Source organism: Chiloscyllium plagiosum, unplaced genomic scaffold (genome assembly GCF_037043375.1).
Source record: "Chiloscyllium plagiosum isolate Xiang-an unplaced genomic scaffold, Cpla_swu_hap1 HiC_scaffold_11, whole genome shotgun sequence".
Taxonomy (NCBI): domain Eukaryota; kingdom Metazoa; phylum Chordata; class Chondrichthyes; order Orectolobiformes; family Hemiscylliidae; genus Chiloscyllium; species Chiloscyllium plagiosum.
The window spans coordinates 46,552,813-46,580,704 of record NW_028270149.1 but is presented as its reverse complement, the minus strand read 5'-3'; the positions used below and the strand labels follow the sequence as shown (position 1 = coordinate 46,580,704).

The following is a 27,892-nucleotide window of genomic DNA, read 5'->3' as shown; positions in this document are numbered from 1 at the left end:
CCTCCAACAACATGTCCGCCACTGATGTCAGGCTCAGTGGTCTGTCATTTCCTGGCTTTTCATTGCCACCTTTCTTAAATAGGGGCACTACGTTAGCCAACCTCCAGTCTTCTGGCACCTCACCTGTGACTATCAATGATACAAATAACTCAGCAAGGGGCCCAGCAATCACTTCCCTAGCTTCCCACAGAATTGGATTTAAGGTGACAGGAGAAAGATTTAAAAGTGACCTAAGGGGTGACTTCTTTCACACGGAGGGTGATGCATGTATGGAATGAGCTGCCAGAGGAAGTGGTGGAGGCTAGTACAATTACAACATTTAAAAGGTATCTGGCAGGGTATATGAATAGAAAAAGTTTAGAGGGATTTGGGCCAAATGGTGGCAAATCAGACTATATTTATTTAGGATATCTGGTCGGCATGGACATATTGGACCGAAGGGTCTGTTTCTGTGCTGGACATCTCTGTGACTCGATGGCCTTGCAAAACTCCTCTAAAACTCATTTATGTGATCAAAACATGTCTTGAAGATCACTTTGGACTGACTTCTTGAAGGCCCTCACCTTTTTAATGTGGCATCAGGTGTATCCTAAAACACAGTCACCTGTCATTTTAAAGAATGTATTGACGTGACATCGACTTTGAAAGGTAACATCTATTAAAGAAATCCTGTGTCCTCAGAATGAACCAGCTGTTAAAGTTTAACCTGGATATGGTCGCACATAACTTGACACTTGACATAAAACAGAAAATGCTGGAAATACTCAGCAGATCCGGCACTATCTGTGGCAAGAGAAATAGTTACTGGGTCAAGTTTTCATCCTCAAAGCACATAGTGAGAAGTGCAATTGGCTTCATGTGCCTGTTACAGGAAATACCAGCTCCAGCTGATCAATTTTCATTGTTATGGCTTGGGTTCTGGCTGGCTTTGGGCTAGCCGACCCCAGAATAATATTTGGACACAGCCATAGGGCGGCCCGGTGGCACAGTGGTTAGCACTGCTGCCTCACAGTGCCAGAGACCCGGGTTCAATTCCTGACTCAGGCAACTGACTGTAGAGTGTTTGCACATTCTCCCCGTGTCTGCGTGGGTTTCCTCTGGGTGCTCTGGTTTCTTCCCACAGTCCAAAGATGTGCAGGTCAGGTGAATTGGCCATGTTAAATTTGCCCGTAGTGTTAGGTAGGGGGGTAAATGTAGGGGAATGGGTGGGTTGCACTTCGGCGGGTTGGTGTGGACTTGTTGGGCGGAAGGGCCTGTTTCCACACTGTAAGTAATCTAATCAAATCTAATCTAATCATAGGCTTCAGGTTCCAGCATCTGCCTCTTTAGAGGACTCACCTCAGTGCTGTGAGACTTCATTTCATTAGTTTAAAAACAAAACAAAGGTCTTCACTCTTCTCTCAACTTTCACATAGTCCAGCAATGCCACTGAAACATGTGCTAATTATCTGTCATTCCTGTAGGCCAAGGTGTGCCTCTCAGTCACTCTCCATGGTCCATCATGCCTCCATTCAAAGGTATGAGCCTCCTCCCACCCACCCACGGACCCGCTAATGTATGTGACACAGAGCGCTTTAAAACACTGCGTCAACTCTGCAAAAGTTGTGGGGATATTGTGCAACATCTTGGGAATGCCAGATATTGGCAAGCAAACTGAATCAGCCTAATATTTGGGAAACTCACAATTTGCTCCCAGTCACTATTTTTAAAAGGCTCCCACATAAAGTTGACTCAGTCAAAATCTAGTCCAGTTGTTCAGTTTGGTGATCTTACATTTAAACCAGAAATAGTTAAGAATGAAGAAGCTTTAACCAGATACTGAGATTGGGCTGGATATAGTTATGGGGTGAGACAAAACAGAAGGTGTGTGATTGATTGAAAGGAGAAATTGAAGGACAAAAAATAGTGATTGTTACAATTTAAATTAGAAAAGACTAATATTGCTGAGGTGAAAATAGGTAGAACAGAATCACTACAAACGGCTTCTATTAAAAAATTTGGACTTGTGATTATGATTTGAATTTATGTAACTGACTGCAACTCAGCAAGGTTATTAAGTAACTAACCAAACAAGAGGTGTTGTTCCTTGCATGTCTGTTGATCTTCATTGGAGCAATGCCAGAGACTGAGAACAGAGAGACAAGAATGGGACAGAGAATTAAAATGACAAGTGTGGAAGCTCAAGGTTATGCTTACAACACAGAACAGACCATACAACACAACAGGTCCACGTCAACAGTTATGATTTATCTGCACCAGTTCCTTGCTTTCCTTTATCTATGTCTATGAAGCTGCCCTCCATTAGTCCTTCATACTTATGCTCATCCAGCCTCCCCTTAAAATCATCTGTCCTATTTGCTTCAAGCAGTTCCTGTTCTATTCAATTCAGTATTCTTGCCATTCTTTAGGTAAAGAAATTCCTCTTTACTTTTCTCTTGGATTTCTTGTCTTATTTTATAGCCTCTAGTTATGTTCTTCCTGCAGTACAGCTTAACATAAGCACCACTCACAACTGCAGCATACAAACTTTGGTGACATCAAACTTTTGTTTTGAAGCCTAAATCATTCATGTAAACTCAGTGCAGCAGTAGTTCTAGCTCTGATTTTTGTGCAAAATGCTACCCATCCCATCATTATGAATAGCTGTCCTTTAGTCCCACCTTTTCTTTCTGTCTTTAAGATCAGTTCGTAAATCATCCTGTCACCTCTGTCTTGACTCCATATTCTTGAAGCCTCTTGAGGAATCTGTTATGGGTCACTTTTGAGAAGGCATTTTAAAAATCGAGATGAATTGCATAGTGTCAGAGAGAGGTACAGCACGGAAACAGACCTTTCGGTCCAACTTGACCATGCCGACCAGATAGCCTAAATTAATCTAGTCCCATTTGCCAGCACTTGGCCCATATCCGTTCTGATTCATATACCCATCCAGATGCCTTTTATATGTTGTAATTGTCCCAGCCTCCACCACTTCCTCTGGTAGCTCATTCCATACATGCACCCTCTCTGCATGAAAAAGTTGTCCCTTAGGTCCCTTTTAAATCTTTCCCCTCTCACTCTAAGCCTATGCCTCTAGTTCTGGATTCCCCCACCCCAGGGAAAATACCTTGTCTATTTACCCTATCCATGCCCCTCATGATTATATAAACGTCTATAAGGTCACCCCTCAGCCTCCCATGCTCCAGGGAAAATAGCTCCAGCCTATACCTATAGCTCAAACCTTCCAACCCTGGCAACATCCATTGCAGCCATTGTTTTATTTCTCAGTCTCATCTTCTCAAAAATCACAATTGTTGGTCAAGCAAGTTTTTTCTTGAAATCTATGCTGTCTGTTCATTTTATTTTCATTTCTCTGTTCTTTTATTTTCTCTTCTACAGTTATCTTAATTTTTCTGCTACCCATGTTAGGTTTGGTAATCGAGACAGTAGTTACTGGAATATATTTGATTCCTTTTAAATATACACACTACAGCAGTTATCCACTAGTTCTCTTTTTCTTTATGATTAATTAGCAATTTGTCGTGACACCTCTGCTAACTTTTCTGTAGGTCTATTTGAAACATAATATGCTTGTAAACCCAAGGACCTGGGGCCCTTATTGTCGATTAGTTTATGCCTCATTTTTATCCTAAGTGAGCTCATCTCATCATTTCCACCTGATCTATCTCTGATATATACCACAGCAAAATCATTACTTAATATTTTAGTGATCTCTTTTGTCACTACTGTATTATCCTGTCTGCCCCATAATGTTTATATTTCCATCTCAGCTTAAACGTCCTTTTCTTTATTGATGCTCTTTTAAAACATCTTTCCAAAGTTTTATGTTGATTTTTATACTTTTTGCTGGAGTAGATTTCATTAACTAATAGATATTAACCTCTCGAGTGCTCATCCTGTGCTGTGTGTTAGCTCCGGGCACTTTAATGTTCTGTATGATTATATGTGCAAGAAATGTCATCACCTGTAGCAGTTCGAGTTCCAGGTTTCCCATTGGCATCACTGCCTTTTATCTGTGAGATTGCGAACTTTGTGTATATAGCATTAACGTAGGTGCTCATTCCACAACTTACAAGGTTGAAAGAGACAAAATTGTTAACCAGTAGACAGTCAAAGAAACAAGTCAGATAATGCAGGAGGCCCTTTAGTGCATCTTACTTCACAATCAAGGTTCGCTAATGAGAAGAATGGTTTGCCTGAAGAGTGCAGCCAAAGTCATGTCCATGTCACAGTGCTCAGCTCAGTTGTACAGGAGTGCTCAACTCAAGAAATAGTAGGAAATTTGAAGGAAATGCAAGCCGGCAGCTGTGAATTCACGCTTCTAGGTGCCACTCTGGTATTAAGATCAGAATGTCACTGAATTTTAGAGTACCCTAATAGGTCACAGTCCACATTAGTACCATAACATAAGTTGACAAAGAGATACAGTTGTACAATCAGGTTTTAAGGAACTAGATAAGATATTAGCAAGCAAGACCGAAAAAATAGTTATCTTCAATTACTTCAAGTGCTTATAAAATAAGAAAGACTGATAAATTGGGTGGCTGAAAAGATGGCTCAAGAGTTAGAGCTTTAGGTTTGTGGGACCTGGGTTCTTTGTACTTGGAAACAGTGACAGGAGATTGTGACTGCAAGTGAAGTAGGTAAATGGACCCAAAGGACAAGAGTACCAGCCTCTGCAATTGTCCTGCAGTTTTGGGATTCTCTCAGCTTGTTTAGATGAGAGCAGGGGCTGTGGGATGGCTGAACTAAATGATCACGACCATATCGCTGTGGTATTTATCCAAGAAGGGGAGTCAAAAGTTGTCATTGTAGACAGGTAAGTGTGTTTGGGGGTGATTGATACTGTTCTCCACAGCAAAGAGCAAGACTCCAAATGACTGCCATCTACCCAGTGCCAAGATTCTGCTCTTGTTTGAAGAAGAACTTCTAGTGGAAGGGGAGGATCCAGTTGTCATGGCCCATGTGGGCACTACTGACTTGGGTAAAATGAGTAGAGTTTCTGCATATCTAGTTTGAGGAGCTAGACATCAAATTAAGAAGGAGAAAGTGAGGATTGCAGATGCCAGAGATCAGATTCGAAAAGTGTGACGCTGATAAAGCACAGCAGGTCAGGCAGCATCTGAGGAGCAGGAGAGTCAAAGTTTCGGAAAGGACTTATGCCTGAAACGTCGATTCTCCTCCTCGGATACTGCCTGACCTGTTGTGCTTTTCCAGTGCCATACTTTTCTAATCAAATTAAGAAAGAAAACCTGAGTCATTATATTCTAGGAATTATTAACTGAGCCATGTGCAAATTGGCATATAGTAAACCAGGTTAGAGAAAGAATGTTTAGTTGAAAGACTGATGAACGAGTACTAAGTTCCAGGCACTGATTGTAACCTGGGGAAAGTGGAATCTCTACCATTGGAACAGTATATACTTGAACAGTAGTGGACTGGTGTATTTGCAAACCACATAATTAGGGAAGCTGAGCAGATTTTAAACTAAATAGTGAGGTTAGGCACCTAAATTTGGGAAGTTGCAGTGAATTAAAAAGTGGGAAAATAGTACCATAGGAAAGAATTAATGTGGAAAATGATAAACAGACAAAAGAGATGGAGAATGCAGATCAAAGAGCAAATCAGATAAGACGAGAGGTTACAAAATTAAAGAAGGACAAAACTTAAGGCACTTTTTATGACTGCATGTAGCATTCAAAATAAATAGATGAACTAGGAGAAAGTGAGGATTGCATATGCTGGAGATTAGAGTCGAGATTGTGGTACTGGAAAAACACAGCAGGTCAGGCAGCATCCGAGGAGCAGGAGAATTGACGTTTCGGGCATAAGCCCTTCAGGATTCCTGGTGAAAGGCTTATGCTGGAAACGTCGATTCTGCTCCTCAGATGCTGCCTGACTTGCTGTGCTTTTCCAGCACTATGCACTTGAAATAGATGAACAAGATGTACAAATTGAGATAAATAAGTACAATTCAGTGACCATACTGAGGATGAGCTAGATTGGAATCTGAATATTGAAGAGTTTGTGACACTTTATGAAGGAGAAGAAGGTGGAGGAGTGGCTCTGTTAATTAAAGATTTAATTGGCACAATAGAGAGGGAGCGCTAAATTCTGGAAAAGAGTCTCGGTAGAGATGAGGAATGATAAAGGCAAGAGGTCACGTGGGAATTATTTATAGGCTTCCTAACAGTAACCACATGTTTGGGCAGGGTGGCAAGGAAGAAATAATGGGGGCTTGTCAAAAAGGTGCAGCAATTAGCATGGGAGTGGGGGGGTAGTTTAACCTGCATATGACTGGAAATATTGGATGGAAAAAAGTAGTCGAGATGAGGAACTCATTGAATGTTTTCAGATCAGTTCCTTAGACCGACACATTATGGCACCAGCCAGAGAGCAGGCTATACTGGATCAGTTTTGAATGATGTAATAGGATTAATTATTGAAATTGTAATGAAAGAGGCCTGGGTAGCAGTAATGATACTGAATACAGTTTGTTCTGCTACACATGCATTTCATTAACACAAATTCACTATAACGCGATTGACGAATTGGGTGCACTGTTGCTAAAGTGCAGACTTTTAAAATGTGTGTTGACTGTATTGCAATTATATCGCCAACTTTAAGTGCTGTTTCTTACATGCAATTTTTCTATAATGAGGTGTTGCACATGAACGCAACCATGTTATAGAAGAACTCCCTGTATTACTTACAGTTTTTAAAGGAAAGTGGGGGGTTTAAGACAGCTATTTTGAACTTTAATTAAGACAATTATGAGGGCATGAAAGTTGAACTATCAGAAGTGAACTGACAATTTATATTAAGGTCAACAGAAATAAAATGGGAAACGTTCAAGGGGATATTCCAGAGATGTAGAGTAGGTGCACTCCAATTAGTAATTCTAAGGTCAAACCTGCTTTCTGTGGTTAACTAAAAATGTCAAACGATAGTATAAAACTCAAAAGAAAAGACACATACAAAAATCGAAATTGCTCAAAGCTCAGCAGGTGTGGCAGCATCTGTGGAGAGAAATCAAACTTAATGTTTTGGCTCAAGTGATGCTTCCTCAGAACTCAACCCAAAATGAGTTCTGAGGAAGCGTTACTTGACCCAAAACATTAACTTTGATTTCTCTCCACAGATGCTGCCACACCTGCTGAGCTTTTCCAGCGATTTCCATTTTTGTCTCTGATTTACAGCTTCTTTCAGTTTTGAACAGACATGTAGTTGTGCAAGGATAGGTGGCAAGTCAGAAGATTGGACACAACATAAGAAACAGGGAAGAATTATGAAATGATTAATAAGAAGGGAAAAGTTAGAACATGAAAGGTAGTTAGCTTCAAATGTAAAAACATATAGGAAAACTTTATTCAGATACTTTAAAAAAGGAAAGAATCGACTAAGCAAGTGTTGGTCCTATACAAAATTAATCTGGGGAATTAGCAATAGATGATAACGAGATGGCAGATGAATCAAACCAATTTTTGCATTGGTCTTTGCTGGATGAGATACAAGAAGTATCCCACAAATAGTAGTAACTCAGGAACTGAATAGGAAGGATGAACTCAAGAAAAGTAGTACCTAATAAATTGTTGGTACTTCTAGATGAGAAGTCCCCAGACCATTGTTTACAATATCAGGGCCTCATAGAGAATGCCTTCTTTAACAGTGAACCTCTTGCAGAGATGGACGTTGTTGCTGTCAGTTCAATCTTATACAATCATGTATAAGTAATGAAATTTATATGGTAATGCTGATGGGCTCTCTAGATTACATTTGCCAAATTACCTTAGAATTACTTATTGGAGTGCACCAACTCTACATCTCTGGAATATCCCCTTGAACGTTTCCCAGTATATCTCTGTTGACCTTAATATAAATTGTCAGTTCACTTCTGCTAGCTCAGCTTTCATGTCCTCATTTGCCAAATGAGTTGAGTGCGAACAAACCTTACGGAGACGTTTTCTACTTGGAGCAAGTAGAGGTCACTCTGGTATGGCAGGATAAGTTAAGTACATTTGAAATGATCACGACAATCAGATGTAATGAACGTGGTACTTTGTGGCAATATCACAGAAAGAACTCCAGTACTGAAGCTACACATCACAGAAGTTGGAACTGTCCATAGAAGTAGGATGTCTCCTATGAGGAGTAAGGGTATTCATTAAGTCATAGCTAGCCTAAGGGAACATATATTAACTCAACTACACAAAGGTTACTATGGCATTGTCAGAATGAAGGAGATAGGCAGAAGTTGGGCCAAAGTCCAGCTCCAAATTGAGGAGAAGGTGGAAAATGGCAGCTTGCACAAGAGTTTGGAGCCTACTTCCATTAGTGCCATCACACATGAGAATGGCCAGAAAGGTCATGGCAAAGAATTGATGTTGATTATGCTGAACCTTTTTCTTAGTGGTTGATGCATATACTAAATGGCCTGAAGTTGCCATCAGGAAGATGACATCTCGAGAGAAAATGATTGAAAGATTGGGAGTGATCTTTACACGTTTTGGTTGTCTGGAACAACTTGTTAGTGATAATGATCCGCAGTTAATATCACGAGAACCTACGGGCTATCTAAAGCAGAACAGAATTCAAATCAGCTCCTTATCACCCAGTCACCAATGATTTGGTAGAAAGATTTGTTCAAACAATGAAACATGCCTTAAAGATAACCAAAAGAGAAAATGCTGGAAAATCTCAGCAGGTCTGGTAGCATCTGTAAGGAGAGAAAAGAGCTGATGTTTCAAGTCTAACTGAACCTTTGTCAAAGGAACGCAAGCTTCAACTTCTCATCCACACCCCTGCCCACCCTCCACCTTCCAACAGTCCCAATCCCTTGAACCTCATCTCTTCCAGCCCCAGCCCTTGCAGAAAAAGCCCAGCTTTGATAAAGGGTCAGTTAGACTCGAAACGTCAGCTCTTTTCTCTCCTTACAGATGCTGCCAGACCTACTGAGATTTTACAGCATTTTCTCTTTTGGTTTCAGATTCCAGCATCTGCAGTAATTTGCTTTTATTCCTTAAAAATAACTTGAATATAAGGATCTCAATTCAAAAGACTGAGCCAGTTTTTGTTAACTTTCAAAATATCACCCGTTTGACAACTTCAAGTTATTTGATATTACTCAGGGTAAAGCATTAGTAGATTTGAGTTTCTGGTCAATAAAAACCACAGAGGTTGTTGATACTGGAGTATTCAGTAATGGCAGCAACATTGCAATGTCAAGAGGCAGTGATTAGATTGTCTCTTATTAGAAATAGTATGCATAGCACAGTTGCCACTTGTCATCACGGATACTGTCTAGATGTTGTTGTATTTGAAGTTGATGGCTTCAGTATCTGAGGAGCCATGAATGGTGCGGAACATGGTGCAATCATTGGCGAACATCCCCACTTGTGACCTTACAATGGAGGGGAGATCATTGATAAATTCAATGAGCTGAAGATGATTGGGCCTGGGATACTACTACTACTACTCTTACAGAGATATCCTGGAGCTGAGATGATTGACCTCCACAAACAATGATTATCTTCCTATGTGTAAGTGAGACTTCAACCAGCAGAGAGTTTGCCTCCTGATACCCATTGATCCGAATTTTGCAAGCATTCCTTGTTACCACACTTGGTCCAATGCAGCTTTGATGTCAAGGGCTGTCATTTTTACCTCCCCTCTGAAATTCAGCTGATTTATCCATGTTTTGAACTAAGGCTGGAATGAAGTCAGGAGCTCACTAACCCTGTCGAAACTCAAACTGGCCTCATTATGCAGCTGATGGTTGAGTAGTTGCTACTTTGATGGCACTATTGACGATATCTTTCATTATTTTACTGATGATTGAGAGTAAACTAATGGGCCTCATTGGATTTGTCCTGATTTTTGTGTGCAGGACATACCTGAGCAACTGTGCAGTTTGCTGGGCAGATGCCAGTGTTGTAGCTGTACTGTAACAACTTCCTTAGAGGAGCAGAAAGTTCTGGAGCATACATCTTCAGTACTTCTGCTGAAACGTTGTCAGGGCCGATAGACCTTTGCAGCATCCAGTATCTCCAGTACCTCTTTCTTGATATCACATAGAGTGAATTGAATTGCCTGAAGACTGGTATCTGAGATGCTGGTGACCACTGGTTAGGCCGAGATGAAAGGACGTCTGGCTGAAGATTGCTGCGTGCACTTAAGCTTTATCTTTTGCACTGATGCATTGGACTCTTCCATCATTGAGGATGGGGATATTTATGAAGCCACCTCCTCCAGTGAGTTGTCATCCAACATTCATGACTGGATGCTTTTGGACTGCAGAGCTTTCATTTGGTCCATTGGTTGTGGGATCAGTTAGCTCTGTCTATCGTTTGCTGCTTGTGGTATTTGGCAAACAAGTAATACTGTTTGATGGCGTCACCAGGTTGGCACTTCATTTTATTGCTTCCTTTAGTATCCTCAATGTCTCTTGATTTTGGTGCCTTATCAACTTAACACCCTGCCCAATATCTCCTCCTTATCAATTTTAAACTTTTTACGTGTCTAAACTGCTTTTCTTTTCACATGATCTGTACAACAATATTTCCTTGATAAACACAGATTACAAAGTATTCATGTCAAACCTCAGCCATGCTTTCTGTCTCCATGGAGAAAGTCAGGACTGCAGATGCTGGAGATCATGGTCAAGAGTGTGGCGCTGGAAAGGCACAGTGGGTCAAGCAGCATCCAAGGAGCAGGTGAATAGACGTTCCGGGCTTAAGCAGGACGTTCCGGGCATCAGGAATGAGGCTTGTTGAGCTGGGGAGGCTGAGAGATGAATGGGAAGGGGATGGGGCTGTGGGCAAGGTAGCTGGGAATGTGATAATTAGCTGAAGGTGGACGTAGAAGTTATAGGTCAGAGAGGAAGGTGGAGTTGAAAAGTGGGAAGGAAGATGGGCAGGTCAAGAGGGTGATGCTGAGTTGGAGGCTTGGGACTAGGACAAGGTGGGGGAGGGGAAATGAGGAAACTGGTGAAATCCACATTAACCTCATGTGGTTGCATGCTCCCAAGGTGGAAGAAGAGGCTTTCTTCCTCCAGGCGTCAGGTGGTTAGGGTTTGGCAATGGAGGAGGCCCAGGACTTGCATGTCCTTGGTGGAACGGGAGGGAGATTGAAGTGTTCAGCTGCACGGCGGTGGGGTCTGGTGTTGCAGGTGTCCCAGAGATGTTCTCTGAAACAGTCCGCAAAAAGCGAAGGGCTTGGAGGCTTTCATCATGGCAGATGGATTTTTACAGGGACTGGATGTCCATGGTGAAGATAAAGTATTGGTGGTTGGGGAAGCAAAAGTTTTGGAGAAGATAAAGGGTGTGCGTGGTGTCCTAAATGTAGGTGGGGAGTTCCTGGGCTCAGGGGGACAGGACATTGTTAAGGTATGCACAGATGAGTTTGCTGGGGCAGGAGCAGGATGAGACAATGGGTCAGCCAGGGCAGTCAGGTTTGTGAATCTTGGGTAGGAGGTAGAATCGAGCGGTGCAGGGCTCTCGGACTATGAGATTGGAGGCTGTGGATGGGAGATCCCCAGAGGCGATGGTTGGGCTCGGAGATGATAGGTTCTCGCCCAAACCCCTTTTTGATTCCGAAACAATCCATTCTTCATTTTACTTTTTATATGTCCCACAGCAGACACTGGAACTATCTTTTATATTAGCTGCCAGTCTCTTGTCATCTTATCACCTCAAGGGTGACACGCAGCAAAGAAGATGCGTTAAAATTATGACAAACATTGATTCAACCTCAGATGGAGAATTGAGACCACTTTTGGCCACCGTAGTTTACGATGTGAAGGCATCAGACAGGGTGCAGAAAAGAATCACAAGAATATTTCCAGAGATGGAGGTTCAGTTGCATAGATATCTTGGAGAATTTGGTGAAGACAAACTTTGATGGAGATTTGATCGTGGTGTTCAGACACTACCAGGTTTGTGCAGAATAGAGTTAAAGAGTTGTACAGCACAGAAACGGACTCTCCAGTCCAACTCATCTGTGTTGACCAGGAATCACAATCTGACCTATTCCCCAAGACCCATCCAAATGCCTTTTAAATGTTGTACTTGTACCATTTTCTACTATTTCCTCTGGCAACTCATTCCATATGCACACTACCCTCTGCATGATAAAGTTATCTCTCAGGTGCTTTTTAAATCTTTCTCCTCTCACTTTAAACTTACATCCTCTGGTTTTGGACTCCCTCATCCTCGAAAAATACCATGGCCATTCACCTTATCCAGGCCCCTCATGATTTTATAAACCTCTATAAGGTCACCTTTCAGTCTCTGCTCAAGGGAAAAACATGTCCACCCGATTCAACCTCTCCTTATAGCTCAAACGCTCCAGTCCCGGCAACATCTATGTAAATCTTTTCTGCACCCTCTCAAGTTTAACAACATCTTCCCTATAAAAGGGAAACCAGAATTGTACACAGTATTCCAAAGATGCCCTATAGCTGCAACATGACATCCCAAAACCTATACTCAATGTTATGACCAATGAAGGCAAGTGTGCCAAACACCTCTTCACAACCCTGTCTACCTGCGACTCCATTTTGAAGAAACTATGCACCTACACCTCTAGGTCTCTGTTTGGCAACATGCCCAGGGCCTTACCATTAACTGTATAGGTCCTGCCGTGGCTTGCTTTACAAAAAGTAACACCTCACATCTAAATTAAACTGCATCTGCTACTCCTCAGTCCATCTAATCATGGTTCCCGTTTTACTCTGCAATAATTGTCGCTGTCCACTATGCCACTTATTTTGGTGTCATCTGCAAACTTACCATCCTGTTATATTCACATCCAAATCACTTCCATAAATGATGAAAGGCAGTGGACCCAGTCCATATAGATAATGTCTACCACTCTGCTTTAATTAATCTTCTTTATTACCTCTTCAAAAAACTCAAGTTGAGACATGATTTCCTGAGCAGAGACCCATGCCGACTATCTCTAATCAGTCCTTGCCTTTCCAACTGCATATAAATCCTATCCCTCAGAATCCTCTTCAGCAACTTACCTACCACAGGTATGCGCCTTACCGTCTGTAATTCCCTGCTTTTCCTTACAGCCTTTCTTAATAATAGCACCAAAGGAGCTAACCTTCCAGCATCTCATCTGTGGTTATCAATAATATCTCAGGAAGAGGGCCAGCAATCTCCTCCCCAGCTTCTCACAAAGCTCTGGGAAACACTTGATGAGGTCCTGGGGATTTATGTACCTTTGTGTTTTAAGATCTTCAACATCTCCTCTTGAGTCATATGAACCCTTTTCAAGGCGTAATTATTTACTTTCCTAGGTTCCCTAGGTCACATGTCTTTCTTCACAGTAAGTACAGACACAAAATATTTGTTTAATGTCTCACCCATCTCCTTGGTTGAGACATAAATGGCTGCATTGATATTTAAAGGGTCCTATTCTGTCCCTAGTTTCTCTTTTGCCCTTAATGTATTTATAGAATCTCTTTGGAGATTCTCCTTAACTCTGTTTGCCAAAGCTATCTCATGTCCCTTTTTGCCCTTCTGATTTCTTTCTTAAGTATACTCCTATTGCCCTTATACTCTTATGGGAGTTCAGTCAATTCCAGCTGTCTAAGCAAATAAAAGCCTCCTTTTTCTTGGCCGGAGCGTCAATCTTTCTAGTCATCCAGCATTCAGTACACTTTCCAATCTTGCCCTTTATGCTAACAGAAACATTCTGCCTCCGAACTCTCATTAATTCATTCTTAATAGTCTCCTACTTCCTAACTGTCTCTTTACCTGTGAAAAGTCTCCCTAAATCAACCTTTGAAACTTCCTGTCTTGTACCATCAAAATTGGCCTTATTCCAGTTTAGGACAGTAATGCTTTGATCAGTTCTATCCTTTTCCATAACTATTTTAAAACTAATAGAATTATGACCGTTTTTCCCAAAGTATCCCTCCAGTCATCTTCAGAGAAATTTTTTTCTGATTGGTTGTGGATTGTGGGTCAGAAGACACAGATTTAATAGAATTGGCAACGAAGCAATGGTGATAGGAGAAAATAAGACAACATATTGCAGATGCTGGAAATCTGAAACAGTTGGAATTCCAAAGAAGGGTCATTGGACCTTGAAACATTAACTCTGCTTTCTAAGCATAAATGTTGGCAGACCTGCTGGCTTTCTCCAGCAATTTTTGTGATTGAAGGAAAATTAGTTTCATACCATGAAAAGATTACTTTACAGTGTGGAAACAGGCCCTTCGGCCCAACAAGTCCACACCGACTCGCAAACCATCAATACCCCTACATTTACCCCTTACCTAACACTACGGACAATTTAGCATGGCCAATTCACCTGACCTGCACATCGTTGGACTGTGGGAGGAAACCGGAGCACCCGGAGAAAACCCACGCAGACACAGGGAGAATGTGCAAACTCCACACAGTCAGGTGCCTGAGGCGGGAATTGAACCCAGGTCTCTGGCGCTGTGAGGCAGCAGTGCTAACCACTGTGCCACCATGCCGCCCGATTTGGAATGCAGTCCCTGAGAATGTCGACACAGGTTTAATTGAGGCATTCAAAAGAGAATCGGATTAATTTGAAAAGGATGAATTTTCATGATTATGGAGAGAAGGTGGCCACATGCTGAGACATGAAGATGTAATTAGCCACATTCTATCCTGCTACATTCTATGATTATAATACTTTCACTTTTTTCCTTGTCTAAGGCTTTCGACTTTCTATGATTAACAGGGCCCTCAATTCTTGTATGAGACGTGTATATTGCTGGCAAGATTAATGTTTGCTGCCCACCCATAATTGTCTTTGAGAAGGCCATTGCCTTGAGCTGCTTCAGCTCATTTGTTGCCGGTGTATCCACAGTACAGTGAGTTCCAGATTTTAATGCAATAAACAATGAAGGAACAACATCGTAGCTTCAAGTCAGGATGTATGGTGGCTTGAAGGGAACCTTGATTTTGGTGATATTCACATGTATTTAGTGCACTTAACCTTCTCTGCAGTAGAGGTCATAGGTTTGGAAGGTACTGTGGAAAAATTCATGGATGGTGGCAGTGGTAGATGGCATGCTCTGTTTCCTGCTCTGCACCAGTGATGAATCTTTTAGTCAATGGATGAGGAGCAATCAAGTGGGCTGAGGGGTGACCTCATAGCAGTTTATAAAATCATGAGGGGATGGATAGGATGTATAGACAAAGTCTATTCTCTGAGGTGTGGGAGTCCAGAATTCGAGGGAATAGGTTTCGGGTGAGAGGGGAAAGATGTAAAAAAGACCTATGGGACCACTTGTTCATGCAGAGGATGGTGCGTGTATGGACTGAGTTGCCACAGCAAGTGGTGGAAGCTGGTACAATCGCAACATTTAAAAGGCATCTGGATGGGTATATGAACAGGGAGTGTTTAGAGGGATAATTGTCAGGTGCTGGCATGTGGGTCTAGACTAGTTTGGGATATCTGATCAGCATGGGCGAGTTGGATCAAAGGGTCTGTTTCCATGCTGTACATTTCTATGACTCATGATATTGAGTATCTTGAGTGTTGTTGGTGCTCCACTCATCTAAGCAAACAAGGAGTTTCCCATGATACTCCTGACATGTGCATTGTACATACTGGATAGGCTTTGGACAGTCAAGAGGTGGCTTGCTACTGAATCGATGGGCTTCGATAGCCACAATATATATATGGCTGATCCAGTTCAGTTTCTGGATAGTGGGTGATTCATAGGAGGTGATGCCGTTGAATTTCAGACATATTACCAATCCTTTTACAAATGGGAACATTTCTGCCCATGTATACTCTCTGAGCCCATGATTTTGAAATCTTCTTTCAAATCTCCTCTTAGTCTCCTTGTTCATGGTGCCTTTTTGCATCAAGCATGGCTGACCTGAAGTCTCTCTTGTTCTTCCTGCCTGTCATAGATATTTTTGAAGGATTTACAAGATGATAATCAGCCTGTCTAATGCATCATAAACTCACCTTCTTTGAGTATACAGTCCTAAAGTTGGAAAAAAAAATTTGACTTAGAGAAAGGATGCTACCTCGGTGATGCAAAATTGCCTTAGTTTAAATTAGAGCAAGCCTTAAATTTTTGACTGACATTGAACATTGAGTCTATTGAATATACAGGGTGACTGTTACAATTGCGGCCTCGGTTTCAGTTACCCATGATTTACCACAGCCTGAATACATTATGGGGAACGTTCCAGAACCAGGGACCAGGGGCTGCTGGGAAGATAAATTTCTCATTTAAATGAATGAGTTCGCACCTATCTATGGTTATGGGCTTCAACGATAGGTGTTGGAATGTATCCCCTGTAGGTATGTGGGGACTATTGTACCTATGTCTGCCCTATGATGGAGGATAAGTTGTTTGAACAGCTGCAGACGATTGGGCCGAAGACAGTGAGGAACTCCTGCAGTGATCTTCTGGAACTAAGATGATTTGTGTTCGATACAACTACAACTGATAAAGAGTTAAACACTACCACTATCTTTCCACTTCGTTCTCATTGTACACCACTCTGCTTGGGTTTCTTGATGTTAAATGAAATCAATGTATTTTTCCTCTTAAGTTCAGTTTTTCAGCCCCTGCTTGAATTAAGGCTGTACTGAGAAGCACAAGTTGAGTATCAGTGAGCAGGTACTACTTCATTGTAATCAGACACCCTTTCTGCCTCATTCCTGATGAAGGGTTTTTGCCCGAAACATCAACTCTCCTGTTCCTCGGATGCTGCCTGACCTGCTGTCCTTTTCCAGCACCACACTCTCGACTCTAATCTGCAGTCCTCACTTTCGCTTACCATTTCTGCCTGTTGTAGGATTATGGATTAACAAGCAATTAAATTGGGTTTGTCCTGTTTTTGAGGACAGAGCATAATTGGATAATTTTCCATATTGTCAGATAGGTTCCAATATTGTAACTCAAATGGAATGGTTTGGCTAAAGTTGTAGCTAGTTCTGAATTCCAGATTTGATTTGATTTATTGTAGTCATGTGTACCTAAGTACAGTGAAAAGCTTTGTGAGCAGTACAGGTAGATCATAGTAAGCAAGGACATACAGATCTTAGGGTGCTTAGAGTGAGGCATACAGGTTAAGCTGCACAGGAGGTGCATGAAATAAGATCAACATTAACAGATCAACATTATTTGAAATTAGACTCATCAATCTAATAAAGGCAGAGACAAAGCTGTTCTTGAACCTGTTGGTGCATATGTTCGAGCTTCTGTATCTTCTGCCTGATGGAAGAGGTTGTAGGAGAGCATTATTGGTGTTGGAAGGGTCTTTGATGATGTTGCCAGCCTTTTCACGGCAACAAGAAGTGTAAATGGAATCCATGGATGGAACATTGGCTTTGTAGAAGGCCTCGGCTGGGCGCACAACCTTCTGTAGATTCTTAAGGTCCTGGGCAGAGCAGTTGTCATACCAAGCTGTTATGCACCCGGATAGTATAATTTCTTTGGTGCATCTGTAAAGCTTGGTGAAGGTCCTGACAGATATGTCGAATTTCCTAAACTGCCTGAAGAAGAAGAGGCGTTGTGCCTTCTTGACCATTGCATCTACATGGGAAGTCCAAGACAGATTGCCTGTTATCGTCACTCTTAGGGAGTTGACACACTCAATCCTCCCAACCCTACTGTGTTGATGTAGGGGTGTGTTCTCCGATCTTTCTAAAGTCAATAATTAGTTGTTTGTTGACATTGAAAAAGAGGTTGTTATTATTGCACCATGACATCAAGCCCTCTATCTCTTTTCTGTATTCTGACTTTCAATATCCATCTGTGTCGATGGCATTTGTTTGGAATTTGGCTATGCAGTCGTGCATGTACAGGCTGAGAACACATCCTTGGAGGGAGAACTACAGTGTTAAGGGTCATTTGTTGAGATGCAGTTCTCTGTCTTCACTGATTGGGGTCGATGGTTCAGGAAACTGAGGATCCAGTGCAGAGGGCCAAGATGAGACCTAGGTCTCAGGAGTTTTGAAATCAATGTGGAGCGAATAGTGGTGTTGAAAGCGGAACTGTAATCAATGTGTAGGAGTTTGACATAGGTGTCTTTGTTGTCCAGGTGTTCCAGGGATGTGTGCAGGGCTAGGTAAATGGCATCTGCTGTGGACCTGTTACATTGGTGAGCAAATTGAAGGGTATCAAGGTAGCCTGGGAGGCTGAGTTGATGTGGACCATAACAAGCCTCTCGAAGCACTTCATGATTTTGGAGGTCAGAGCCACTGGGCAGTAGTCATTAAAGCACGTTGCATGTGTTTTCTTTGGTACTGGGGTGATGATGGTCTTCTTGAAGCAAGTAGGGACTTAACCTTGTAGGAAGGGAGAGGCTGCAGATGTCATTGAAAACCTGCACCAGCTGGTCTGCACAGGATGTAAGTGCAGGGCCCAGGGATCTGTTCAGGCCTGTTGCTTACCTTGGGCTGACTCTCAGAAAGACCGGTCTTACATCTGTAGCGGTGACCTGGCAACAGAAGCTTCTGGGGCTATCGGGGCAGGCGAACCAAGCATAGAAAGAGTTGAGTACATCAGGGAGGGATGTGTTCTTGTTCACTGTCTTCCTCTGCTTCAATTTGTATCCGTTATGATGTTTTGTCCTTGCCACAGACGGCGAGTCTGTTTGGTTGGTTTGGTCCTCTAACTTGGTCTGGCATTGCCTCTTGGTGTCTCTGGTTTTGTAGAGGTTGTATCGAACAAAATCTGAGAAAAGTCTCTCCCCGACCCCATAAGTAAAATGGATAGCATTTATACTTCCATCTCTTGAATTTGCTGCTCTCAGCAGTAGATGTGTGAGATAAACAGCCTTTGGAGAAACAACCAGCAGATTAAGTAAGAAAGAAAGGAAGGTAAGTGAACAAGTCACTGGGGGCTCGCCAGAGCCAGGGATTTCTGAGCCTTAGATATCTGAGGATAGGAATGAGTTCCATTTGCCAAATTCAGAGGAACTATCTGCCATGGAGAATAAAGAGGTGTCAAAGGGGAAGAAAGAATGTGAGAAGATGTGGGAAATGGAAGGATAGACTGAGGAGAGAGGGAGCGAGCCTGCAAAGGAGAGAGAGAACAGTTATAAATAGTTATAATGAGTACTTGGTAAACAGAAACCCAGGAAAACCTGAAGTCACAGATCCTCTGAATTTGTTGCAAATAATTTAAAGCTGCATAAATAGTTCAGGAGCTACTGTATTGGGAAAAAGTGTAGTTGTTACTGTACTGAACACTGTCAATTATTAACTTTAAATTTGAGATTGAGGTATGAGAAGAAGTAAAAAGAGATTTTAGCTACCTAGTTATAGATTTCCAGCTTTGTGCTTGTCATGGAAATGCTTTGTCTTTGACCTCCCCAATCTGTGGAAGGTGTGTTTAACATGATAGCATTTAGAGTGTAGGAGTATCCACCAGTTATTTTGCAAAAAAAAAGCTGTCGTAGCTAATCCTGTTATCTTGTACCATTACAGATACATTGTCTAAGAAATTGATTCTCCGCTTGTATAGTGTGGCTTTAAATTTAATGGAGGATTAATAATTACTGAGGGTATTGAATTCTTCTAATTCTCCTTCTATGTAATATTCCACCTTTCAACACAGTTACAAGTACTGTTAACATATGACTGTATCGCCTCATAAATGAGTTTACGTGAATGAGAAAGTAGCCTTCAAATCAAAACGTTTCCATCACGCAAATCTGAAGACATCTCAGAAAAATCCTTATATTGTATCCTAAGTCAAATTAAGTTATTTTATGGCATTGTTGAAGTGATACAATTAGTTTTTAATGTTTATCATATTTGCAAACTCAAAACTGTGTTTAAAGCAATTTTGGTGAAATATTAACTCATTCATTTTTCAGCAGATATTGCTTGATCTAGTTGATTTTTTTTAATGTTGTGTTTCTATTAATCAAATTAATAGATTTATTCTTTAAAATATTTACTTGCCTATAGTCAGGATGGAGTCAAAGCACTTAATTTGACTTAGGATACTCTTTGGAGAAGAGTCATTAGGCACTTAACTTGTATTCTTTTCCAACAGCAAATTGCTCCACAGCCTAATCCAGATCTCACTCCCAACGGGATTAACGGAAATTGAACCCCAGGTCCTTGAGGAGGTCTGGTGGTACTATGAGGAAGCACTCATGATGATTGAAAATTCGGTGAGTGATATTCTGAGTAAGAATGATGCCTGAATGAAATTTTAAAAAGATAAGTAAAATATAGATCTGAAGAAGTCATTACTGTGAACTCTGGATAAATCCAGGGGCGACACGATGGCTCAGTGGTTCGCACTGCTGCCTCACAGTGCTAGGGGCCCGGGTTCGATTCCCACATCGGGCAACTGTCTGTGTGGAGTTTGTACATTTTCCCCATTTCTGCGTGGGTTTCCTCCGGGTGCTCTGGTTTCCTCCCACAGTCCAAAGATGTACAGGTCAGGTGAATTGGCCATGCTAAATTGCCTGCAGTGTTAGGTGTTTTAGTTAGGGATAAATGTACGGGACTGAGTCTGGGTGGGTTGCTCTTCGGAGGGTTGGTTGTTGGGCCGAAGGGCCTGTTTCCACACTCTAGGTAATCTAATCTAATCTAAATCCACTTTTGAAAGGGGTGGCTTGGTGGCTCAGTGGTTAGCAGTGCTGCCTCAGCTCTGGGGACCCAGGCTTGATTCCAGCCTTGGGTGACTGTATGGAGTTTGCACATTCTCCCAGAGTCTGTGGGTTTCCTCTGGTTTCCTCCTATAGTCTAAAGATGTGCAGATTAGGTGGAGTGGCCATGTTAAATTGTCCATCGTGTCCAGGGATGTGCAGGCCAGATGGATTAGCTATAGAAAATGCAGGGATAGGGTAGGTGAATGGGTCTGGGTGAGATGCTCTTTGGGAGGGGTGTCAGTGTGGATTTGATGGGCCGAATGGCCTGCTTCCACACTGTATGGATTCTGTGATATGACTCATTTCTCTGGCTTTTATTTTGTGATTTTGTGCTAGTAACAGTGGTTAAATTTATAGGGCATGATCCTCTTATTAAATGTGGTATCAGGCATGTCAGTAGTCACCATTTCTGTTTGGGAACAAGTCATTTTTGTCTGATCATGCAGTCTTCTGCTTGTTAATTACACGTGAGTTGAGCAGCGATTCTCATGGGGCGTACGGGCAGGATGATCTGATCACTACCCAGTCCTTCCTGCATCTATCCTGTCTAATCATAGAGTCATGGAGTTGTGAAGCACAAAAAGACACCCTTCAGTCCACTTGTTCATGCCAACCAGACACCCTAAATTAATCTACTCCCATTTGCAGCATTTGGGCCATATCCATCTGAACCCTTCCTATTCATATGTCTTTTAAATGTTGTATTTGTACCAGCCTTGGCCACTTCCTCTGGCAGCACATTCCATATATGTGCCACCCTCTGTATGAAAAGTTGTCCCTTAGGTGTCTTTATATCTTTTCCCTGTCATCTTAAACCTATGCTGTCTTGTTTTGGACTTCTCTACCCTGGGAAAAAGACCTTGGCTATTCAGCCTATCCCTACCCCTCATGATTTAAAAAACCACTATAAGGTCACCCCTCAGCCTGTGACACTCCAGGGTCAGTAGCCTCAGCCTATTCAGCCTCTCCCTATACTCAAATCCTCCAGTCCAGGTAACATCCTTGTAAATCTTTTCCGCACCCTTTCAAGTTTAACAACATCTTTCCTGCAGCAGGGAGATCAGAATTGGACGAAGTGTTCCAAAAGTGGCCTAACCAATGTCCTTTATAGCTGCAACATGACATCCTAGTTTCTATACTCTATGTATTGACTAATAAAGGCATGTGTATCAAAAGCTTTCTTCACTACCTTGCCTACCTGTGACTCCCCCTTCAACGAAACACTTAGGTCTCTTTCTTAGGCAACACTCCCCAGGACCCTATTATAAACTGTATCAGTCCAGCCCTAATTTGCCTCACCAAAATGCAACACCTCACATTTGTCTAAATTGAACTCCACCTGCCACTTCTCGGCCCACTTCTGAGATAATGTTCTTCACTGGCCTCTGCACCGCCAATTTTGGTGTCATCTGCAAACTTACTAATCATTGATATAAATGACAAAAAGCAGTGGACCCAGCACTGATCCTAGAGGCACACTGCTGGTCACAGGCCTCTAGTCTGAAAAACAACTCTCCATCATCACCCTCTGTTTCCTACTGGCCTTATACTCTTTTAGGGATTTGCTCGATCCCAGCTGTCTATGCTTGCCATATGGCTCCTTGTTCTTGATCAGAGCCTCAATTTCTCAACTCATCCAGCATTCCCTACACCACAAGCCTTGGCCCTCACATTAATAGAAACAGATTTAATCCTGTTGGAATTTTACAGGTTTGTATGGATCTGCATGGTCATAACCAATCCAGTCTCTCCCTTAACATGAGTCCCACCATTGCAGGAATCAGTCTGGGAAACCTTGGTTGCACTTGCTTCATAGCAAAAACGTTCTTCCTCAAGTAAGGAGACGAAAACTGCATACAATACTCCAAGTATGATCTTACCAGTTGCAACAAGGCTTCCTACTCTTGTACTTGAATATTCTCATTATGAAGGCCATCATACCATTTGGCTCTTCATTGTCTGCTGCACCTGCATGTTTACTTTCAGAAATGGTGTGCATGGACACCCAGATCTTGTTGCATGTTCCCATTTTTCTAAGCTGTCACCTTTCAGATAATAATCTGCCTGCATGTTCTTACTACCAAAGTGGATATCCTCTCGCATATCCGCATTATACTGCATTTGCGATGTACTTGCCTGCATACTTATCTTGCCTACATCACATTCAAGCGTCGTTGCATCATCCCAACTTTGAGTTACCTGCAAAATTGGAGATATTACACGCAGTTTCATCATCTAATCACTAATATATTATTGTGAATAGTTGGGGTCCAAGCACTGATCACTGTGGTTCCTCACTAGTCACTGCCTGCCACTGAGAAGGAAACCCATTTATCCACACTCTTTGTCTCCTGTCTTCCAAACAATTTTCCATCCATTTCAGCACATGACCTCTAATTCCACGCACTTTAAATTTGCACGCTAAACTCTCATGTGGGATCTTTTCAAAAGCCTTGTGAAAATCCAAGTAAACCACATCCGCTGCCCCCTTCCCTCCCCGCCTTATCCACTCTATTGGTTAAATCCTCACAACATTCCAACAAATCTGTCAAGCACAACTTCATAAATCCATGCTGATCCTGTCCTGTCTTGTCATGATCTTTCAAGTCCTTCTCTGTTAGATCTCTTATAATGGACTCTCACATTTTCCCATTACTGATTATAAGCTAACCAGTTTAATTGCTGATTTCTCTCTGCCAGGGGTAATGAGGAAATTACTTAAATCAACATTAATGCCGTGGAATTGCAGGATCCCAAGGCAGAAGATGAGGCGCTCTTCCTCCAGGCATCGGGTTTGGCGATGGAGGAGGCCCAGGCCCTGCATGTCTTTGGCGAGGTGGGAGGGAGAGTTGAAGTGCTCAGCCACAGGGTGATGGGGTTGGTTGGTGCAGGTGTCCAGGAGATGTTCTCTGACATGATCTTCAAGTTGGCGTCCTTGTAGAGGAGACCACATCTGGTGCAACGGATACAGTAGATGACATTTGTGGAGGTATAGGTAAATTTCTGTTGGATGTGGAAGGATCCTTTGGGTCTTGGACAGAGGTGAGGGCAAAGGTTTTGCACTTTTTGCAGTTGTAGGGTCAGGTGCCGGGAGTGGGGTGAGGGCTGGTGTGGGAGATGTGGATCTGACAAGAGAGTCACGAAGGTTGGTGAGGTGGAAGGTAAGGACTGGGGGTTTCTATCCTCTCATTAGCAGGGGTGGGGTTCAAGGATGGAGGTGCAGGAAGTGGAGGTGATACACTAGAGGGCATCGTCGACCATGTGGGAGCAGAAATTGCAGTCTTTGATGAAGGAGGCCATTTGGGATATTCTGTGATGGAATTGGTCATCCTGGAAACAGATGTGACAGAGACGAAGTAATTGGGAATAAGAGATGGTGTTTTTAAAGGAGGTACGGTGGGTGGAGACATAGTCCAGGCGGCTGTGAAAATTCATGGGTTTGTAGTAGGTGTCAGTGGTTAGTCAGTCACCAGACGTCCAGGAAGGGGAGGGAGGTGTCAGAGATGGGCCAGGTGAATTTGAGGTCAGGGTGAAAGGTGTTAATGAAGTTGCGAAACTATTCAATCTTCTTGTGAGAGCACGAGATAGCGCCGATACAGTCATCGATGTAGCGGGGGGAAAGGTGGAGGCTGGTGTCGGTGTAGCTGCGGAAATGGACTGTTCCACGTACCTAACAAAGAGTCAAGCATATTGGGGCCCATGCGGGTGCCCATGGCTACCCCTTTGGTTTGGAGGAAGTGGGAGGATTGGAAGGGGAAGTTGTTAAGGGTGAGGACCAGTTCAGCTGGGCGGATGAGAGGGTCAGTGGAAGGGTATTGGTTGGAATGGCATGAGAGGGAGAAACAGAGTGCTTGGAGGCCTTTGTCGTGGCGGATAGGTGTACAGGGATTGGATGTCAATAGTGAAGATAAGGCGTAGGGGACAGGGGAAACAAAAGTCTTGGAGGAGGTGAAGGGCATGGGTGGTGTCCTGAACGTAGGTAGTGAGTTCCTGGACTAAGCGGGTCAGGACAGTCTCAAGGTATGCAGAGATGAGTTCAGTGGGACAGGAGCAGGCTGAGACAATGGATTGACCGGGGAAGTCATGTTTGTGAATCTTTGGTAGGAAGTAGAATTAGGCAGTGCAGGGTTCACGGACAATGAAGTTGGAGACTGTGGATGGGAGATACCCAGTGGTGATGAGGTTGTGGATGGTCTGGGAAGTGATGGGAGGTGAGGCTATTGTCAAGAGGGCAGTTGGAGAATGTATCTGCAAGTTGGCACCTGGCTCCAGCTGTGTAGAGGTTTTGCATTTCTAGAGTCATACAGTATATTTGTCGCAACTCCAGCAATAGTGGGAATTGAGTTTGAACACATATCCCAAGTAAATCATTGTTATTCATAATCTTTTGCATCGAGAATTCAAAAGATTCACAACCCTTTGAATGAGGAAATTTCTATACATTACAGTCCAAAATAATTAGCTCATTCTGTTCAGACTGTGTTTTCATGTTCTAGATTCTCTGTTTAAAGAAAGCAATCTGTCAGTATCTATCTTGTCAAGCCCTTTCAAAATTATGTACTTTTCAATGAGCGAACCTACTTCCAAAGAGGTCTAATTGATTTAGCCAATCATAATTGGACAAAATATACCATGTGGTTGTAGTGATTTAAGAAAATCACTCACCATCAGGTTTCTTTCCAAAATTAGGAATGGAGCAAAGGTCCATTCTACCCAACTTTTGAATGTCAAGGTTTGTCAGGTCATAGTGAGCAAATTTTGCTTGACTATATCTTAAGCTTTTGCTTTTCTGTGTATAGCAAGAGGAATACCCAGAGGTGGAGATGCTTTGGCTGATGACTCGAGCTTGGAACACTGGGGCTTCCTTATATAGTTTGGGTAAATACACTGAGGCGGAGAAGTGGTGTGGACTTGGAATGCGCTTCCTCAAACATCTGGGATCTCTCCGGGCGAGTTATGAAAGCCAGGTAAGACAGATTTGTAATAAGAACCACTCATTTACAGAAAAATGTATAAAATCAGTTGCTTCATTATTATTAGTCTTCAGATATAAAATATTGCATTCATTTAATGCCTTTATTGCATAAAGAAATTCCAAGACACTTGCAAGTACAAATGAAAAAGGAATTGATGCAAACCAAAGAAAGAGATAACAGCAGGATTGATTAAATTCTTGGTCAAGGCAGGCAACTATAAGTAAACTCATAATGGGGGATAGGGAGGTGGAACAGCAAAGAGGTTTGGAAGGGAAGTACCAGAGTATGGGAACAGCAGGCTAAAGGCATCTTAGTCAGTAGTCACAAGCTATGTAATATTAATTATCCATTTTTAATTGCCTTGAAGAGTTTGGACTGGAATTTTAAGTACTGCAGGTCAGGAAATTTTCACACGTAGCATACTCTAGGCAGCCATAGGCACCAGTAAAGTAACCTAGTTAAAGGCCTGAGTCGGTTCTCTCGGGCTTTATCCTAGTTGGTTAAAAAGCTGTTTAGTCTTCTAACCTCATCCATGTACTCACCCTGTTATGGACCAGACCAAAAACCTCACAATATATTAAGAAGATAGCCAAGACTGCAACTTTTCCTTATTTTCAAAGGCATTTGTAAGATGTTGCATTCCGGATGCATTTTGATTGGTCAAACTACCAGGTTTGAAGCAAAACACACTATTCTTATACTCCAGTTAAAATTGCAGACAAAAAAAAACTAACTGTAATTCTATTGCTATACTTAACAAGATAATATATATGTTAATTACCACTGATCAGCTGTACCAAGATACCAAAAGTACACCTTTGGCAAAGGCAAATTCAGTAAAGTAGATGGTCTCACATCAGTATTTTTTCAGTCTTGGAGGAAAAGACATCAAAACTCTGAGAGAGAGAGAACTCAGGCATTTTACTGTAACAGGAAGAGATGTATAGCAGATTCCAAACCCCAACAGCTGCTGAAAGTTAAACAAAAATCCTGATTCTACGGGATCTTGACCCCACCCATTCATGCTGCTTTTAATCTTCCAACTTTAAAAAAAATGCAACATTTTACAAGCTGTTTACTGTATTGGTTTGGAACAGACTGCTTGTCACCTCTGTCTCAATTCCTCTTCTTAAAACACAGAACAAAATACACCTCTTAAAACTATAGTATCATCACAGTCCCCATATCAACTTTCACTGCATGCCATTTCCATACCCACTGACACTGTATCTGCTATCAGCATACATTAGGGGCTGGGTGAAGTTGAAAAAAAAACTTTGAAATGTCTATATTGCTGTCACTTACGCATACTTGCCAGTGAAAGAAAAATGTCATTCATGAGCCCCATTCAAAGCTTTTAAATCATAAGTGTTCAATCTCTTAAAATAAACTTGCATTGAGACCCATATAAAAGCTGTCATTCAAATTGAACTCCAACACACAGTGGTATTTCTAGCTTTTGACATTCAGCCATTTATTCATTATGATATGAAGCTCCGCCATTCAACGTAACCATCCAACTCAGTACTTGATTCCTGCTTTCACCCCATACCCTTTGATCTCTTTAGCCCCAAGAACTACATTTAACACCTACTTGGAAGCATTCAATATGTTGGCCTCAGCTGCTTTGCTGTGGGCCTTAATGGTATATCCCATTTCCTTACATTGAGGTTTTGGTTCTGGGCTTCCTGCTCATCAGGAACATAGTGTTTACTTTGTCTATCCTATTAGAATTGAATATTTTTTTTATATTCACTTGTGAGGAATGGGCATCACTGGCTGGTCAGCATTTATTGACTATCTCTAGTTGCCCTTGAAAAGGTGGTGGAGCTTCCTTCTTAAAGCGCAGTCCACATGCTGTTGGTTGACCTACAATGCCCTTACGGACGGAATTCCAGGACTTTGATCCTGTGACAGTGAAGAAATGGGGATTATGTTTTCAAGTCAGGATGATGGGCGGTTTATGAGGAACTTGCAGGTAATGGTGTTCCTATTTATCAACTGGCCTTGTAGTTCGAGATGGAAGTGCTCGTGGATTTGGAAAGTGCTGTCTCAGGATCTTTTAAGATATTCTGCATTGTATCTTGGAGATAGTACACACTGCTGCTACGGAGTGTCAGTTGTTGAGTCATGGATGCAGTGCCAATCAAGCAGGCTGCTTTGTCTGGATGGTGTCAAGTTTCTTGAGTGTTAATGGAGCTGTAACCGTCCAGGCAACTGGGTAGTATTGTATCACAGTCCCGACATATAGAAGTTGGACAGTTTGTGGGGGATCAAGAGGTGAGTTACTTG

The 27,892-nt window shown here is 42.2% G+C and overlaps 1 protein-coding gene across 3 annotated transcripts in view; it reads left to right on the top strand.

Moving 5' to 3' along the window:
• The window catches only part of tex11 (testis expressed 11), a 236,352-nt gene that overhangs the window by 183,724 nt on the left and 24,736 nt on the right, over positions 1-27,892 (top strand). For all 3 annotated transcript variants that reach the window (XM_087992026.1, XM_087992025.1, XM_087992027.1), the window contains 2 exons: positions 20,018-20,138; positions 25,424-25,591. In XM_087992026.1, the coding sequence (XP_087848152.1) occupies positions 20,018-20,138; positions 25,424-25,591 (289 nt within the window). The remainder of the gene's footprint in view (positions 1-20,017; positions 20,139-25,423; positions 25,592-27,892) is intronic.